Source organism: Oreochromis niloticus, linkage group LG15 (genome assembly GCF_001858045.2).
Source record: "Oreochromis niloticus isolate F11D_XX linkage group LG15, O_niloticus_UMD_NMBU, whole genome shotgun sequence".
In the NCBI taxonomy this organism is placed as follows: domain Eukaryota; kingdom Metazoa; phylum Chordata; class Actinopteri; order Cichliformes; family Cichlidae; genus Oreochromis; species Oreochromis niloticus.
Window position 1 is genome coordinate 4,695,496 of NC_031980.2, and position 16,277 is coordinate 4,711,772.

General features: G+C 42.6%; 2 protein-coding genes across 6 annotated transcripts in view; one reads left to right on the forward strand and one right to left on the reverse strand.

The window, feature by feature from the left end:
* entpd5b (ectonucleoside triphosphate diphosphohydrolase 5b) overlaps nt 1-3,053 on the forward strand; it is a 9,237-nt gene extending 6,184 nt beyond the window's left edge. For 3 of the 4 annotated variants that reach the window (XM_005449728.4, XM_003440789.5, XM_025899155.1), the window contains exons 11-14: nt 103-246; nt 561-617; nt 801-916; nt 2,189-3,040. In XM_005449728.4, the coding sequence (XP_005449785.1) occupies nt 103-246; nt 561-617; nt 801-916; nt 2,189-2,272 (401 nt within the window). In that variant the 3' untranslated portion in view covers nt 2,273-3,040. Of the gene's footprint in view, nt 1-102; nt 247-560; nt 618-800; nt 917-2,188 lie in introns of all 4 variants that reach the window. The other variant, XM_005449727.4, reaches the window with a different exon arrangement.
* znf410 (zinc finger protein 410) lies at nt 2,113-15,958 on the reverse strand. 2 transcript variants are annotated; one of them, XM_003440659.5, is made up of 12 exons: nt 15,817-15,958; nt 15,422-15,508; nt 15,284-15,335; nt 15,011-15,143; nt 12,790-12,975; nt 10,647-10,868; nt 7,973-8,129; nt 6,978-7,159; nt 6,394-6,483; nt 6,118-6,237; nt 4,866-4,985; nt 2,113-3,256 (listed from the first exon to the last, which is right to left on the reverse strand). In XM_003440659.5, exons 3-12 carry the CDS (start codon nt 15,314-15,316, stop codon nt 3,156-3,158), a joined length of 1,344 nt encoding a protein of 447 aa, XP_003440707.1. In that variant the 5' UTR covers nt 15,317-15,335; nt 15,422-15,508; nt 15,817-15,958; the 3' UTR covers nt 2,113-3,155. The 2 variants fall into 2 exon arrangements, with proteins under 2 accessions (XP_003440707.1, XP_025754941.1); XM_025899156.1 differs by lacking the exons at nt 15,011-15,143; nt 15,284-15,335; nt 15,422-15,508; nt 15,817-15,958 and adding an exon at nt 13,772-13,908.
* Between the last annotated feature and the right edge of the window lie 319 nt (nt 15,959-16,277).

Consider the following 16,277-nt stretch of genomic DNA (forward strand, 5'->3'; position numbering starts at 1 on the left):
TAGCAGCAATATGAGCAAAAATATGAGGGCATACTTGGATTACTTGAATGAACATAAGATGCTGACTTTATACTGCTGTCTCTGTTTTTCTTTCCCCTCCAGGTTACACAGGATACAAGCTTTGTTATCAGGAAGTACTTAAGGTGGTGAAGGGGATTATTCATCAGCCGTACGAGCTTGAAGACACCAATGTTTTTTATGCATTCTCCTATTACTTTGACAGAGCTGTGGACGCGGGCCTTATCGGTTAGTGAACACACACACACGCACACCCCCTTGTACACACCTTATATAATTATACAGACCCAGCAGGGTGTTATTACCCATTCCAGCACTAGACATAGGCAGGGAAATGTGAGTCACTTGCACCTGTCTCAGGGGATTTGATGAGCTATAGGTGTGTAGGTATTAAAGAAATTGCTATTCTCTGCCAGTCCAAGCTGAAAGGCCACAAGCTCTATTACTAGTATTATGGAAATGTACATGTAGACCTGCTCTTGTAATGAATGGTGTCGCATTTTTAAATGTGAGTAAGATGACCTCAGTCACCTCCGTTGCAGATGAGGTCCACGGAGGGATGCTGGAGGTCAGAGACTTCAAGAAGAGAGCCAAAGAGGGTGAGCTGGGCGAAGGAATGCATCATTACTATGACAGATTTGCAGCTCCCTGTACTTGAGACACACTGTGCATCTCAATGGAGCTCATTTCTATCTGAAATCTTGCCCTCATCCTCAGCAGAATACAGATGACTGATTATTCCTAACACTTAACAGGCCTTATTTATCCTTTTCTCTGCTTAGTGTGCAATAAGATGACCAAGTACCCTCCCATCCACCCTTTCCTGTGTATGGACATGACCTACATCACTTGTCTACTGAAGGATGGCTTTGGCTTTAAGGAGAACACTGTTTTGCAGGTGAGGCAACATTGTGTAATAAAATTAACAGGGTTCTGGCCTTGGTTATAAGGATGCAAACGAAGCAGTACACCCAACGCAACAATTTTTCACAAGGCTGCGCGGCTTTATGAATTCAGCTATTTATGTTTCGAGCTGTTTAGTTCAAACTTGCAGATGAATCATAAGATGGAAACCTATCAAAAGACACAAGCAATGTTTCAAATAAAAAGGTTTAAAATAGCTCCTTACACTTCATAGCATTTTCACAGGCCTTCTTTAAAGAGGCCCTGACACATTAGTAAAAGAAGAGATGGTAATATCTCATCCTGCCTTTTTATATTTGAAAATTCACTATGTACACTGAAAACAGCAGATAAGTGTGCTACCAGAAATTGCAGGGCGAGTTGCATTTTGGGAACCCTCTCCAGGGACTGGGAACCTTCGGAGGGTCTCTGTGCATTTCCACAGCAGGGAACTGGGCCAAAAATGTTATTTTCTGATAGTTTCATGGCACTTACATTCTAAAGCATATATTAACACCTAACACCTCCACACAGCCACGCAGGAAAAATCAAGCACAGCCGGGTTTAGTGCAGATGTAAGAAACACTGGTGGCAGCCAGTGGTACCCGTCAGCAGAGTCATGACAATATTCAATCAGCCTTTTTCGGCTGAGAGGTAAAAACTACAGGCTTAATCTTGTTTGGGGCACCAGCTATAGGCCAGACCTTTTCGAGAAAACTACTGGGTCCAGAAATGGCATCAAAAATGCTGGGGCTGCTGTAAGAAACTGACCAATGAGATTCTGTCTGCTTTGATCATTTTCTAATTTACCCAACTTTCACTATATAATGCTATCAGATGTAAAACACCAAAAGAAAAGTGTCTCTGCACTAGTATTGCATCAGTGGAAATGAGATAAAAGACCTTCAGCTCTGACACACAGAGGAAGCCAGTGTGACCTGCAGGTTGTAAAAACAGTGGTTGCTTTTATATCTGTCAGCGGGATAACCTTCCCAGTCTCTGAGGACCTTTAGACTGCAGAGGAAGCACAGGCAACCGATGGTTTGAAGGGATCTGTGGACTCCTTGGAAAAAAAAATATTGTAAAAAGTTGGGAGTACTTTTGGGAGTACAAGTAGAAACTTGTCTTTAAAGCAGAATGCCAATTCTTTTTTAATAAAACAAAGGAAAAGAGGCACTTTTGCACGAAAAACTCCATTACCTTTTTTATTTCCGTAAATACAAAAATCCTTTGAGTGATTTGGTGTTTTGTTTTTTTCCCTCCTTAGCTAACCAAGAAAGTGAATAATGTGGAGGCTAGCTGGGCACTGGGTGCTACATTGGATCACTTCCACTACCTGAAGATTCACTGAGAAGTGAGGAGCGTACACTGACAACGAGAAGCTGATTTTAGGTGGCGCTCACTAACCACACTCAAGTAATGTGCACTACCTTATCTAAGAGCAGCAGACAGCTGGTGTTGGTTTTATAAGGGCAGAACTAACCTCATGAGTAATTCTTAATTTCTTTTAAAAAGCAATTATTCTCAAGTGTTAATATATTGAGCTATGTATGAGCAATGCATTGCCCTACTCGGAGAACAAGTGAAGCTAAAGAGGCTGAATGAAACATTTTACCAATAACACACTCTGTTAATGCACCTCTGGGGATTAGTGGATATAGAATTTATTCGAGATAGATGTTTTCTATTTTACTAAGGCTGATAAACAGAGTGGCCTGGCTTGTTAAGTCATGTAATACCAGCGTTTACATGCAGCATTTGATTAACTGTGCTTGAGTGGTTTTTAATGTCAAGTGTTTCGTTATTAGTCAAAAGAATAATGGCTATAATGGGTGTCTGGTACATTTAAATTTAACTTATCAGCCGTTGAGGTTTTGGGGTGCTTATTTTTCATTAACAACCATCACTGCATTTCAGACTTGTGTTTACAATGATGAAGCACATAAGCATTCCTGGTCATTATAGTTTCATAAACTAGCAAAACCCGTCTCAGTATTTCTTTGGGAGTCTTTGTTCTCAAAAACACGAGGAAAAAAAAATGTTTGTACAAACTTTGCCATTTCACGCTTGTCAAAATAAAACCATCACTGGTTGCTAATTACAAATATCTACAAGGGTCTACAGGTCTGAAAGTCATCTTTTTACAGATACATGTCTATATATGTAGTCCACTGTGGCAGTTCAGCCCAGTGCTGCTGCAACACGCAGTGTGTGATGTTTGTTGTGATGGTGGACTACAGCAGAGCAACTACATCTTCTCCATATGCATGCCCCTCCGTTGTCATGGTCACCAGTTCATGCGGTTGAGAGAGAACTACCACAGAGTCTGCAGAGCCTACACAAACACAAAGGAAAGTTCAAAGAAGGGAAGATGTTATTCAGCCTGTATGTATTTAAAATAACATGAAGGTGCAGACATTGTAAAATCAAACCAAGCACTTTCAGCCTTTGTGCTGATGAAGCCGTTCTGGAATTTCTGCAATCGGGACACAGTTGTATGCAGCTGGGATGTTTCCAGGCTTCCAAGTCACACGTCTGAACTACATCACCTGGCTCTTATGTTCAAATCATTTTAATTTTATTTATATCGCACCAAATCACAACAATAGTCACCTCAAGGCACTTTATATAGTAAGATAAAGAGCCTTCAGTAATAGAAAACCCCAAAAATCAGACAGCGAGAATGAAAAACTCCCTTTTAGTAAAGGAAGTAAAAAAAAAAAACAACAACCCTCAAGTAGAACCAGACTCAGGGAGGGGGAGTCATCTGTGTGACTAGCTGGGGATCAGGGGAGAGAGACCGGACAAATAAAGAGATCCAGAGATGAATAAGAACTAATGATTAAATGCAGGATGTGTATAAACATAGTGAAAAAGAAACACTCAGTGCATTATGGGAAGCCCCCAGGAGCCTCGACCTATTGCAAAGTAACTAAGGGAGGATTCAGGGTCACCTGATCCAGACATACCTATAAGGTTTATCAAAAATAGTGTTAAGTCTGATCTTTAAAGCAGAGAGTGTCTGTCGCATAAATTCAAGCTCCTTCCGCAGAAGGATGGAACAAGCTCTTATATTTTGGATAAACAGCTGAAAGCTGTGGTTGGCACTGGCACTTTGGTCATTGCTTATGTGAACTATGTCATCAACACAGTCCCATAACCATTTACACAGGTGCTTGAATCGCAGTCTTTTCTCATTTACCAAGTTAAAAAAAAATACTGGCAGCCACCAGTGCTATAACTGCTTGAGTTATCGCGTTCAGATGATTTTCTGAAAGCTTAACCTCTGACCTTGATCTTGAGGTCAAGGTCATTAAACTTAAAATTCGTCCAAGATTTGTAGTAGATGCACCTATGGTATGAATTTCAAAATCCCATGTCGCCTTGTTCTTGAGTAATCGTGTCCATACCACCCACCTGTGCTGCGGGGTGATGACAATGCCACATCAGCATTTTATGGCTGATTGGTTAAAAAAAACAAAACCTGAGAGGTGGGCGACCACTCTAAACAAAACTAATATGCAAGCAGCAGTGCTACACTAGTGAATTTATTATTACCAGCATGAGTTTATCGATGTTATTTACAAATTCGTTTTTAATGTTATTTACTTAACAGGTACAACGCAAAGAGTGCCAGCTGAACTGCTGGAAACAGCCTAAATGTGAAATTTCAGAGACAAGACAACTCGAGCAAACACAAGTCTGCACAGCCTGAGTGTAACCGCCGTTATCAAAAGACTCATTCCCTGAAAAACACTTAATGGGACATTAGTGACACCACAAGTTGACTCAGCATCCCTGACATTAACAGAACATTATGAGCTTCACCAAATGAGAGTTTACTGCAGGGCTACAGCATTGTCAGATGTGTTAGGTGTTTTTTCTTTTAAATCCACTCTTTATGAACTGCTTTTTTTTCCTGTCATACTTGTTCAAACGCCTACCTGGTGATCTCAGCATGGCATGGTGAAGATTCATGGGTTCCACAGTTGTTGTCATGGTGACCATACCGTCTCCATTCTCACCGTCTGCCTCCAGCAGGCTGCTTTGTGTCAGAGCCTCTCCTGTCAGTTGCACACAGACATCAAACTTTTTGTTTTTCCCAAACCTCACACAAGAGAGAGCACATTTAGAGTAATCCGTCATCTTTATAGAAACCAGGACTCAACCTGCAGCCTCAGTGTGATCAACACAGGCCAGTGCTGGTTAGAAAATGATGCTCTGAAGTTAAAAAATAATTGATAAAAACTTGAAATCTAGATTTCTAGAATGCATTCTGTATAAATGTTGATTTTTCTTTGCTTATTCTAGTTATTCACACTCAATTTAATAATTAATCCAGTACCTCTTGTCATGTATAAATAACAGAAACTACCAGGCTGTTGTGCAACTGCATCTTCCTTTGCACTGCTTTTACAAAAGACTGGCCTCTTTGGGGAGGCTGACCCGAATAAATCTGCTGTTTATAATTAGAGCTTTGGCAGCGTTTCCTCTGCGGTGATTCAGCTGCTGTGCTTCCCTGCTGCTACAGAGATGTGACAAGGAGGCAAATGTGCTGTCTGCTGTCATTGTTTCATGCTAAAAATGAATTTAAGCTTATTTTGTTCAATTGTTCCAGATGCTGGAATGTGAAAAGCTCAGTGAACGATCCTTTTAATCTGAAAGGTACTGAAAACGATACCGAGAATAGAGACAGGAGTGACTCTGTGTAAATTTGCCTCGGCTGTATTGGAAGATTAACCTTATATATTCACTCAATTATCTCAGCAATTTATAAGGTGAATGCATTTCAATAAAGCAAGATGTTATTTTAACTTGGTGATTAAAGACTTCTTAGAGGATCTGACCCCATCACAAAAAGCCCAACAGGCTTCGTTTTTTTTTTTCCCCCTGCAGCAGCGTTTTGCTGTCTCTGCTTTTTCTTTTTTGAACCTATGTGCATTCTAAAACAATTCAGCTACTGGGCCTGAAGAATAAATGTGAATGATACATTTTTAAGTGCTAGAAGTCATTAACAATTCAAGAAATGTTCCTAAATGTAAATTAAAGCAACACCATCTCTATGCAGACTTTAAAATGTATGGGCAGCTTGAAGCTACATAATCCAAGGATTAGCATATCCACCCACCACACTGGGTGGGGTGTGTGTGTGTGTGTGTGTGAGTGAGTGAGTAAGACAGACAAAGGGAGAAAGACCTGTGTCTCTGCTTTCACTACTGAGTCCCTCCTCTCCGTGTCTCTTCCTCATGTGGACGTTTCTGCTGCCGGACTGAGAGAAAGTCTTCCCACAGATCCCACACACATGAGGCTTCTCACCTGGGAAGTACACACACAGACACCAAGCAAAACTTTATTCTTCTTCTGAACTGCTGCAGGACGCCATCTACAAGGCGCACTACTTTACACTTTATCTGTAGTGCACTAATTACAAAGGAGCGCACTGCTGCGCAGCTGTGAACTTGTCCCACTCACCAGAATGCACGAGCATGTGTTTTCGTAGACTGGAATACTCTGCAAAGGATCGCCCACAGCCATCTGCTTCACACAGAAAAGGCTTCTCTCCTGAAAGCAGCCACCCACCACAAATATACATATTGTTTACCTCCGCATTACAAAGACCCAATTAAACTCTTATTTTTGCAGAAGGTATCAGATGCGAATGCTTTCAAAGGGATGCGCTGAATGGCCCCGACGCACTGGAAATTACAAAAAACTGCAGCTTTGTTGTTTCTGAAAGCCGCAACGACAAAAATAACCCAGATAAGTCAGCTACGGCTCATTCTTCCAGATATACAGGCAGAAACTAAGCACAGGTCACCTAACTGACTGTGGAGCACGCCATCAGAAACCTTAATGCCACCCTAAATAAAATATGACAGAGTAGTGTTACTGATTGCAGCAGTGAAATGGAGGCGCCAGTGCTGCTGACTCTTCAAATCTCCAGCATCGACTCTGCCAAGGAAGCATTAAATGAGCAGAGTCGAATGGCCTTAGTTAGTTGTTGCTTCCGGGACGTTTGGGCTTTTAAATGCAGGGGTCTGTCCTGCTTTCCCCACCTGTGTGTGTGCGTCTGTGGTTCTTCAAGTTTCCAGCAGTGGTGAACCTCTTGCCACAGTTCGTCTCCTTGCAAATGAAGGGCTTCTCGCCGTTGTGAGTCCTCATGTGAACCTGCAGCCTCTGCAGCACATAGAAACTCTTCCCGCAGCCTTCTGCGCCGCACCTGAACATCCGGTCATTCCTGCGAGCCGAGATAACATGACAAACAAACCTCGACGTCTCTCGTGCACATGCTTCGTTGGTTAAAGCCCGCCACAAGGTCAGACGGGGTAGCCTCAAACAGATCTGCTACGCTGGTGTTAACAGAGCTCCTGCCATACAGCTGGAGAAACTCCTGTTGCACAGCAGTGCTTTCTGCTCCCTGCACAGTCTCTCTGCCTCCTCAACAAATAAAGCAGGAACCTTTTCCTGAGCTGCCATTACTCCTTTCATTGTGGCTGTAAAACACCTGTGCAGTTTAAAGCCAACACCTCCAGCTTACATTTTACAACTGCTGAACAAACCTAGTGCCTTTTGTACTTGAAAAACATCACACAGAATAGCTTGAAGATCGAGCTCACCCTGCCCTTGAGGGTACTTCAGGAGGGAAGAACGTGTCTGGAGAGCAGCCTGTTACACATCTTACACCAAATCTTATACTAAAACATGAAGATTAAAGTTGCAGAAACTAAAGAAATTCAGGAGGACTTGATTGCTCAGCATTACAACTTAATGCTCTAGCTTACAGAGTATGACTTTCTGGTGTCTACATTAGCTGCTTGAATTTTTTTGTCTGACTTGTATCTATACTTTACAGATATTACAGGCATGTAATTTTCTATTAACACATTTCACAGTTGGTGCACGCATTCCTGTGTGTAATGAAATGTGTACATCAACGACCATGTATTATTTTCCGCATTATCAGAATTTGCGCACTTGAGCAACATCCCCTATGCTTGAACCACTGCTGGATAAGGCACAATCCCCCCGTGCTGTCTGTGCGATGTGTTACCTGTGCGTTTTGAGGTGATATTTGAAATGAGCGGGCCAGGTGAACGTCTTGCAGCAGCCCTCAAACGAGCAGCGCATCTGCTTGGAGAGGGGGCGGCTCGTTCTGGCAGACAGGTCTCGTTTGTCCCCGTCTGCTATCAGACTGTGTGTGTGGTCACCTAGGCAACCGGAAGAGGAAAGTGAGCGAGGTGATGCAGTAAACAATCCAGCAGCAAGAGTGTCCCCGGCCTCTGGAGCATACCTCTATAAAAGCTAATCACTGGTTACTGACTGAGACTTACAACCAAAAGAAAACTCAGAGATGAATGAAATCAGTCCCATTTAACCCGACCACACTCCTCGCTTTTATCTGCTACAGTTTAGTTTGTGCTGGTGTCTGCTGTAAAGCACCTATAACTGATATCCTGCTGCTGAAAGAAACTAATCTAATCTGATGGAAGTTAGGTTTAGATGCAGTAGATTCAGAGCCCCTGCGCTGCCTTCCTGCATCACAAACCCCCACTAGACTCAGTGATTTTGCCCTTCTCCCCTCCCAAGTGAGTACTGTGGATCAAACTACCCCCATATGTCTGATAAACCCCCCGCTTGACTTTGACTTCTAGCCAGGAGACAGCTGGAGAAACTCCTGTTGCTATCAGCCTCAAAGATCCGAGGACATGCGCTAGCCAGCTGTCCCTGATCCTGAGTCACATTTACAGCCAGAATCTGAAGCAGGAGAAGAAACCAGTGTTGTGCAACATGCTGCCTGCTTCCTGTACTGATCAATTAGCAGCTTAAAGACCCTGGCATTAGGTGATGAAGGTGCCAAAGCAATTAATCTTGCTGAGGATCTGTCAATCCAAAGAAGGGGAGGGTGGCCTTGAAGGGCTTGTTTCACACGGCTGAATTACTAGCTGCTCTCGCTTGATCTTGATACAAATACAACAAAGTCAAAGATAACTGTGCTGAGAAATGTCAGCTGTATTAAAAGAGCGTAGCTGAACCTAAACTGGACTATGTGAAAACCTGTAAGTAAAGAAGAAGGCACAGAGTAACATAACCACTTTTAAGAGACAAAGTGCAGATTTTAAGACACTTGACAGCTTTTCCATTTTACCTAAACAAAGTATATTTTCAACACAAAAAAAAAAAAACAGCACGAACAATAATGCCTTCTAGTTACCACTTGATTTGTTTGTGCACATCGTCACAAACATGTAAAATAAATCCCGGTCAGGTCAGGATGGGAGGAAACAAACCCGGGGCTGGGCAGAGATATGAAGTAAACTTCTTACACTCCCATATCACTTTTCAACATGGACCTCCAGCTGCAATTCGACTCAGAAGTGGGGGGTTCAAAGATCAGAGATGTAGCTAGGAGTCATAGAGCCTTAAATGTCATGGGTAAATGCTTTATCTAACAGGCAGCCTGTGGAGGCAACTTAAAATGGTTTGCGATGTAGTCCTGACTCCTGGTGCGGGTCAGGAGCACTGTGGAGTGTCTGTTTCAGATCAGAGCAGAGGCTTTACAGTAAGATAAGATAAACGTGTGGACAGACGCCGCTAAATAAGCAACAGGTCGAGACGTCATGCGGGAGAGGACGGTAAACAAGTCGACGATCAAAGCAGTTTGAGCTTGCGAGACCCGTTTAATAGCCATTTAGAGATTTTTCTAAGTGTAGCGTTGGCATTACTTTCAAACAGATGGTAGAAAGTTGAAAAGAAGAGGGGAAACATGAGGCTACAGCCAGAAGCTGTTGTCACGCTGGATTCTGTGACCGCTGAGACTCAAAAGGCCACCACGGACTTTTTTATGACAGCTTAACGAATGCTGTATTGAAAAGGAGTTGATAAATATACAGTAACAGGTTTTGGTTAACAGCTATTAAACAGTTTCCTGACTATAACCGCGCTTGCTGGCAGATTTACACTTTGGTTTCTGAACCAGGTTTAACAAACAAGATATAATCTGTGAAGCATCGAGCCTCTGTCCCTCCCACTTCTTCTCTTTGTGCACATCTAAGTGGCTCCTGTTCTTCGCTTATATTTACTGTGCAGACATGAGTGATATCGATTTACTTATATAACTCTTGGCAATAAAGCAAACACAATATTTCAGAACCATCAGCTATTTTTATTTTCTGCAATATAACATCTTCCTAATGGCTTGATCACACGTGTGTCCCCAGGCCTGACCTCCCGCCACCCCAATTTTTTACTAAATGCACATTAAATCATCAGCGACATAACATAACCACAGGAGCTGGATACTGATCACTGCTTTATTATATTGTGACATTTACAGCGCTACTAAATATCTGCAGTCGCACTTGTACATCAGTCAAAGACAAAGCTACAAATTCCTTTTGATTGGGAGACTCGAGAGCAGAATTTTGGGACCCAGTTTTAGTCAGAGCTGATTACACCACGTTTTCATCTCTTCACTGACCTCATTTCTCTTCTGTCTTTGATGCCTGCTACCAAAATATACGCCGCTTCCTCTACACAGCCGTTACTTCTTGATTTTTTCCCCCCAGTTTTATTCTCAAACTTGATGTTAAATCTCAAATAGCTGCCTACAGAGCACACACCAGTAGCAGCGCTCACATCCAATGAGTGTTGTTTTAATGTCATTTCAAAAAGAGCATATTTGACATAACTTTAAGGTGTAAAAGATCCCTGAAAGAATTCTTTACCATTCGTGACACTTGCAGCTCTGGCGTCCTGGCTGGCCTTGGCATCCTTCGCTAGCTGAGCCCGTGTGGCGGCGATCAAGCTGTCGTGTGCCAGCTCCTGTACCCGCAGATACCAGGGAGCGCTGCCATCTATTCCGTAGTCCCCTGATGGGACCCCCTCATCTTCATCATCCCCGGCGCCATCTGCGGCAAAGATCAGGGACTCTGAGGAGGCTGTAATGCCTGACAGGGGGGAAACAAAAGAAAAAGGGGAGGATGAGAGTCACTGAAATAGAAGACAGCTGCAGTATATCTCTGAGGTGCTCTAGGTCACTTCTCCTTATTTATTATTGTTCTTCCAATGCTGCTCGGCAACTTTTAATGTTGCCGTTTTATTTCAAAGCAAGCGAGAGGAAGTTTTCAACACACACCCAAATAGAAATATAAGAAAACATGACAATCCTTTCTTCAGGGACTGAGCACAGGTAATAAACAAGTAATTCTGTCCAGTGAAAAGTCTCTCCATCACGTCTCACTGAATCACAGACAGAACACAGTGCGCTGCACAAAAGGTGTATGTGAGGAGACCAAAATTAATTCTTTGACTCTCCTGCCAAGGCCTGATGAACCAAGAGAACGTGCCTGCCAAGGCTCATTTCTTCAAGCCAAAATATTTTTTCTTTTTTGAATGAAAATGTGTCACCCCATTTCTTTTTGGCGCTGTGTGTGGAATCAGAAGACAGAAAGTGCAGACACAAGACGGGATTTAGACTTTTTATATCAAACTTTTCTTGTCAATTAACAGTAATATCACTTTTTTTAAATATAGAATGGAAATGAGATATACACTGATTGGACACTTTATTAGGTACACCTTGTTGGACCCACTTTTTGATTCAGATCTGTCTTAATTCTTCATGGCACAGATTCATTAAAGTGTTGGAAACGTTCATCGGAGATTTTGGTCCATATTGACATGACAGCATCACACAGCTTCTGCAGATTACAAATCTCCTGTTTGACCACATCCCGGCGATGCTCTGCTGGTTTGAGAGATGGTGACTGTGGAGGTCATTCGAGTACAGTGAACTCATCGTCAGGTTCAAGAAAGCTGTTTGAGATGATCTGAGCTTTGTGACACGGTGCGTTATCCTCCTGGAATCAGATGATGGCTACACTGTGGTCATAAAGGGATGGACGTGATTAGCAATAATACTCAGGCGGGCTGTGGAGCTTAAATGATGCTTAAATGGTACTAAGGGGCCAAAATATCCTCCACTCCATTACACCAGCACTACTAGGCTGAACCACTGTTACAAAGCAGGATGGACACATGCTTTCATGTTATTTTCTCCAAATTCTCACCCTACTATTTGAATGTCGCTGCAGAAATCAAGACTCATATGACCAGGCAACACTTTTCTAATCTTCTATTGTCCAATTTGGGTGAGGCTGCATGAACTGCAAACTTGTTTTCCTGTTCTTAGCTGACAAATGTGATACCTAGTGCGGTCTTCTGCTGCTGTAGCCCATCTGATTCAAGGTTCAACAGGTTTTGCTTTCAGAGATGCTCTTCTGCTCTTGGCTGCAACGAGTGATTATTAAAGCTATTGATATCTGATCGAAGCAGTCTGGACATTCTTCTCTAACCTTTGACATCAACAAGGCATTTTCACCCAGAGATCTCCTGCTTGGTGGATATTTTCTTATTTTCAAACCATTCTCTGTAAACACTGGAAAAGGTTTTGCAGGAAAAATCCCAGCAAATCAGCAGGTTCTGAAATACTGAGATCAGCCTGGCTGGCACTAACAACCATGCCACATTCAAAGTCGCTTATCCTTTCTTCTCCATTGTGTTGCTCTGTTTGAACACCAGCAGGTTATCTTGATCATGCTCACATGCCCAAATGCACTGAGGTACTGCCATGTGATTGGATGATTAAATATTTGTGTTAACAAGCAGTAGAACAGGTGTTCCTAACAAAGTGGCCAGTGAGTGTAGAACTAAAGGATTAACGTTACTTTGCTGTCCTGCAGAGGAAGAAATCATGAGTCACAAAAACAAATTCACGAATTTGAACTAAAGAACATGGATGTCAAGTGTGGCAAAAACGTAATTCAGACTTTTGCAGAGACAAACGACGTCCCTTTAATGTTTGTTTACCTTTCGCAAGGTTCAGCAGGACGTAGGAAGTGTTGTCTGACTGCTGTAAGTCATGGAGGATGGGCGGAGGGCTTGGTGAGGCCCGTGGGTGAGAGTGCGTCTGGACTACTAATGAGCTTTGCTCTGACACGCCTCCAAACTCTGTCAGGGAGGGGGAACTCTCAGGCTCGTGGCTTAGGCCTCCATCTGGGGGAGGAAATCAGTTATTGGGTCAAATTGAAAACACATTTACTGTAAAGTAATATCATACAGTAAATAATCAGTGAGCTGTTTACGCAGATATGACAAGTGCAGTGTACTGATTTAATAGCACGAATATAAACTAGCAGACATGAACATACTATAAACAAGGCACGTCTCAAATACTGATTTAAAATAACTAAATGTATTCAGTGTGTGTATGAGACTTCAAGAAGGCACAAAATAAGCAACACTGAATGCAAATATAGCCTTCATTTACAATCAGTGCTGTCTGCTCTTTTAGATCTGCCCTCTTATTCAAAGTAGATTAATAAAAAATAAAAATAAATTGTAGGCACATTGTGTCACAAAGAATATCTGTTCTTCCAAATTGAAGTATCTCTAGCAAGCGCTTTTCTTTCTTTTCTTAGAGATGATTTACCGTCTTTTTCAACAGCCGTGGAAGGCTTTCCAGGTTTCAAATATAGACGGTTAAATGCACCAGTGCAAATCTGAAGGGATAGAGATATTATGAAAACAGTCGGAATGCTGTGAAGAACTGTTCTTATTGCCAAGGGTCTTCTAAAACCTAATTTTCATGTGACAAAAATTTTAATTAGCAACAAATTTCATGTTTTCTCACAAACTAGTGCATTTGAATTTAACAATGTGGCACGCGTATTTATATGACTATTCCACACACAAAGGCCGGCTGTAGCCAGTGCCACTCATATACACTCGTATATGATTCAGTAAGTGCTCAGCGCTGCAACCATCACTCACTACAGACAATTACACTTACATTTTCTTTCTAAATGACACAGATGGGAAATGGCAGAGATTGTTGGTATCTTTTGTCTTCTAATCTTCATCATCATCATCATCATCATCATCTTCTATTAAAGAACAAGAATCTATGACTAAAGCTGTGACTGGTGTATCAGTTTAACAGAAATTGTGCAGGTACATGTATCAATGTTGGTGTGCATATACACTGCTAAAAAAAAAATAAAATAAAAATAAAAGAACACTTGAAAACACATCAGTGGAGGGAAAAAAGTGCTGGATATCTGTACTGGTGTTGACTGGGTAATGTGTTTAGGAACAAAAAGGATGCCGCATCGTTTGATGGAAATGAAAATTATAAACCTACAAAGGGCTGAATTCAAAGACTACCTGAAAATCAAACTAAAACAAAGATGCAGCACGCTATTCCATTTTGAAAAATTCCATTACAGCATATCAAAATGGTACTCGGTAGTTTGTATGGCCATGTGCATGTATGTATGCCTGACAACGTTGGGGTATGCTCCCAATGAGATGACAGGGTGTGTCTTGGGGGAGACCTTCTCCCAGTTTAGGACCAAGGCATCACTGAGCTTTAGGACAGTCTGAGGTGAAACCAGAGGTATTCTATTGGATTTTGGTCCAGCAAGTGTGGGGGCCAGTTAAAGGAATGAGACTGCCTGCATACCTTCATCACATAAGGCCAGGCACTGTTGTGCACCAGGAGGATCCCAGGACCTGCTGCACCAGCATAGGGTCTGACAATCCAATGATTTCATCCCAATACCTAAAGGCAGTCAGGGTGTCATTGGCTAAGCTCTAGATGTCTGTGTGTCCTTCCAGAGACGTGCTAATGATATATCAATGGTGCCAGGCAGTGAGCACAGGGCCTACTAGAGCACACCAGGCCCTCAGGCCACCCTCATGAAGTCTGTTTATGATTGTTTAGAGACAATCAGAGACATTCACACCAGTGGCCTGCTGGAGGTCAGTTTGTAGCTCTGGCAGTATTCATCCTGTTCCTTCCACAAAGGAGCAGATACCAATCCTGCTGATGAGTTAGGGACCTTCTACGCCTGTCCAGCTTTCCTAGAGTAAACGCCTGTCTCCATAACAAGGTAGGGCTCTGGTAGTAATATTACTAGACAATGAAAAAAAAACCCCCAAAAAACCGAAAGAGTAATGAAAGATGTGGCACGAATATCACTACTCTGCCCAATAGTGGACGGGACAACAGAAGTGAGTATGTGCTCACCTGTGAGCTCCAGGTGGGTGCACAGGGAGCTCTCAGCAGGGGCCAGCAGAGGCAGGCAGCAGTGTTTGGACTCCGAGTCCTCCAGACCCTGCACCAATGGGATGGACGCGTTCTGCACAAACTGCACCAGCAGCTGAGTGAGGGGAAAGGAGAAGAGGCACAACAATAAAAAAAAAAATTAAAAAAAAAAGGATGAACCTCGTGTGTTATTTAACAGATCCCTGCACCACAAAGTGGTCTCACTTCGGAGAGCGAAAATGATGGAAAGCTTACCTCTGGTTTGGAGTCAAGCTCATCAGAAAGCATGGGTCACCCTGTGTGGAACCTGCAGGGCGAAATCACAACACTGAGCTATTAAACGAAAATACTCGTCAGTATAAGTGGCTCGAGCACAATGACAACAAAACACACCTCAAATGTGACCTGGTGAACGGCAGAATCTGTCAGTCATAAGCTCGGGCTGCAGGTCATCTTCCAGTCAAAGCCATGGTACGAGCTCTGCGGTCAACAACAAGACAAAGCTGTCAGGTAAACATCCGGAGGTTTTTGGTAAACACAAAGAGCCACTGTATGCTCGGCAACTGCAGTTAAGTGTAGCCACTGCAGTTAAGTGCAGCCAAACCTCAATAAAATCCATCTAAACTGTTCTGGATAAAAACAGGCATATGGCACACTGCCTGTTTACCTAGCTACCAGAGCTAGCACCTAGCCACCGGAGCTAGTTTCCCAAATGATGGATCCCCGCTGACGACACACTAGACAGCTATACAATTCCGTTAATTCTCCGGTAATATTAAACCGCTTACCTTGCAATAGATGTGTATGCAGGACAGAGCGTAAGAGTAACTTAAGTGTATATTTATCTCCAAAGAGTAGGTTTGGTCTACGGAGGCTCAGATACAACAATTTTAAGACACTTCCGCGTTCTCAGTAAGGACGATTCTGTGTCATCGACGCCATCTAGCGGTAGAGATGTGTAATTGACTGTAAAAACTGACCACTCAATCAGTTGAGTAGCTTATTGGCTTCATTGTTCCCTTTTAGAAATGAATATATCAGAGGTAAAAAGCTTAAGTTGAGCGGTTTTGAGTCAAAGTTGGAGGGGCGTAGATATGTGCAGAGGAAGGATACTGGGTATGCTGGACAAAGGATGTTGAAGATAGAGCTGCCAGGCAAGAGGAAAAGAGGAAGATCAAGTAGTGAAGGAAGACATGGAGAGGTATGGTGTGACAGAGCAGGATGCTAGGGATAGGGTGAGATGGAGAAA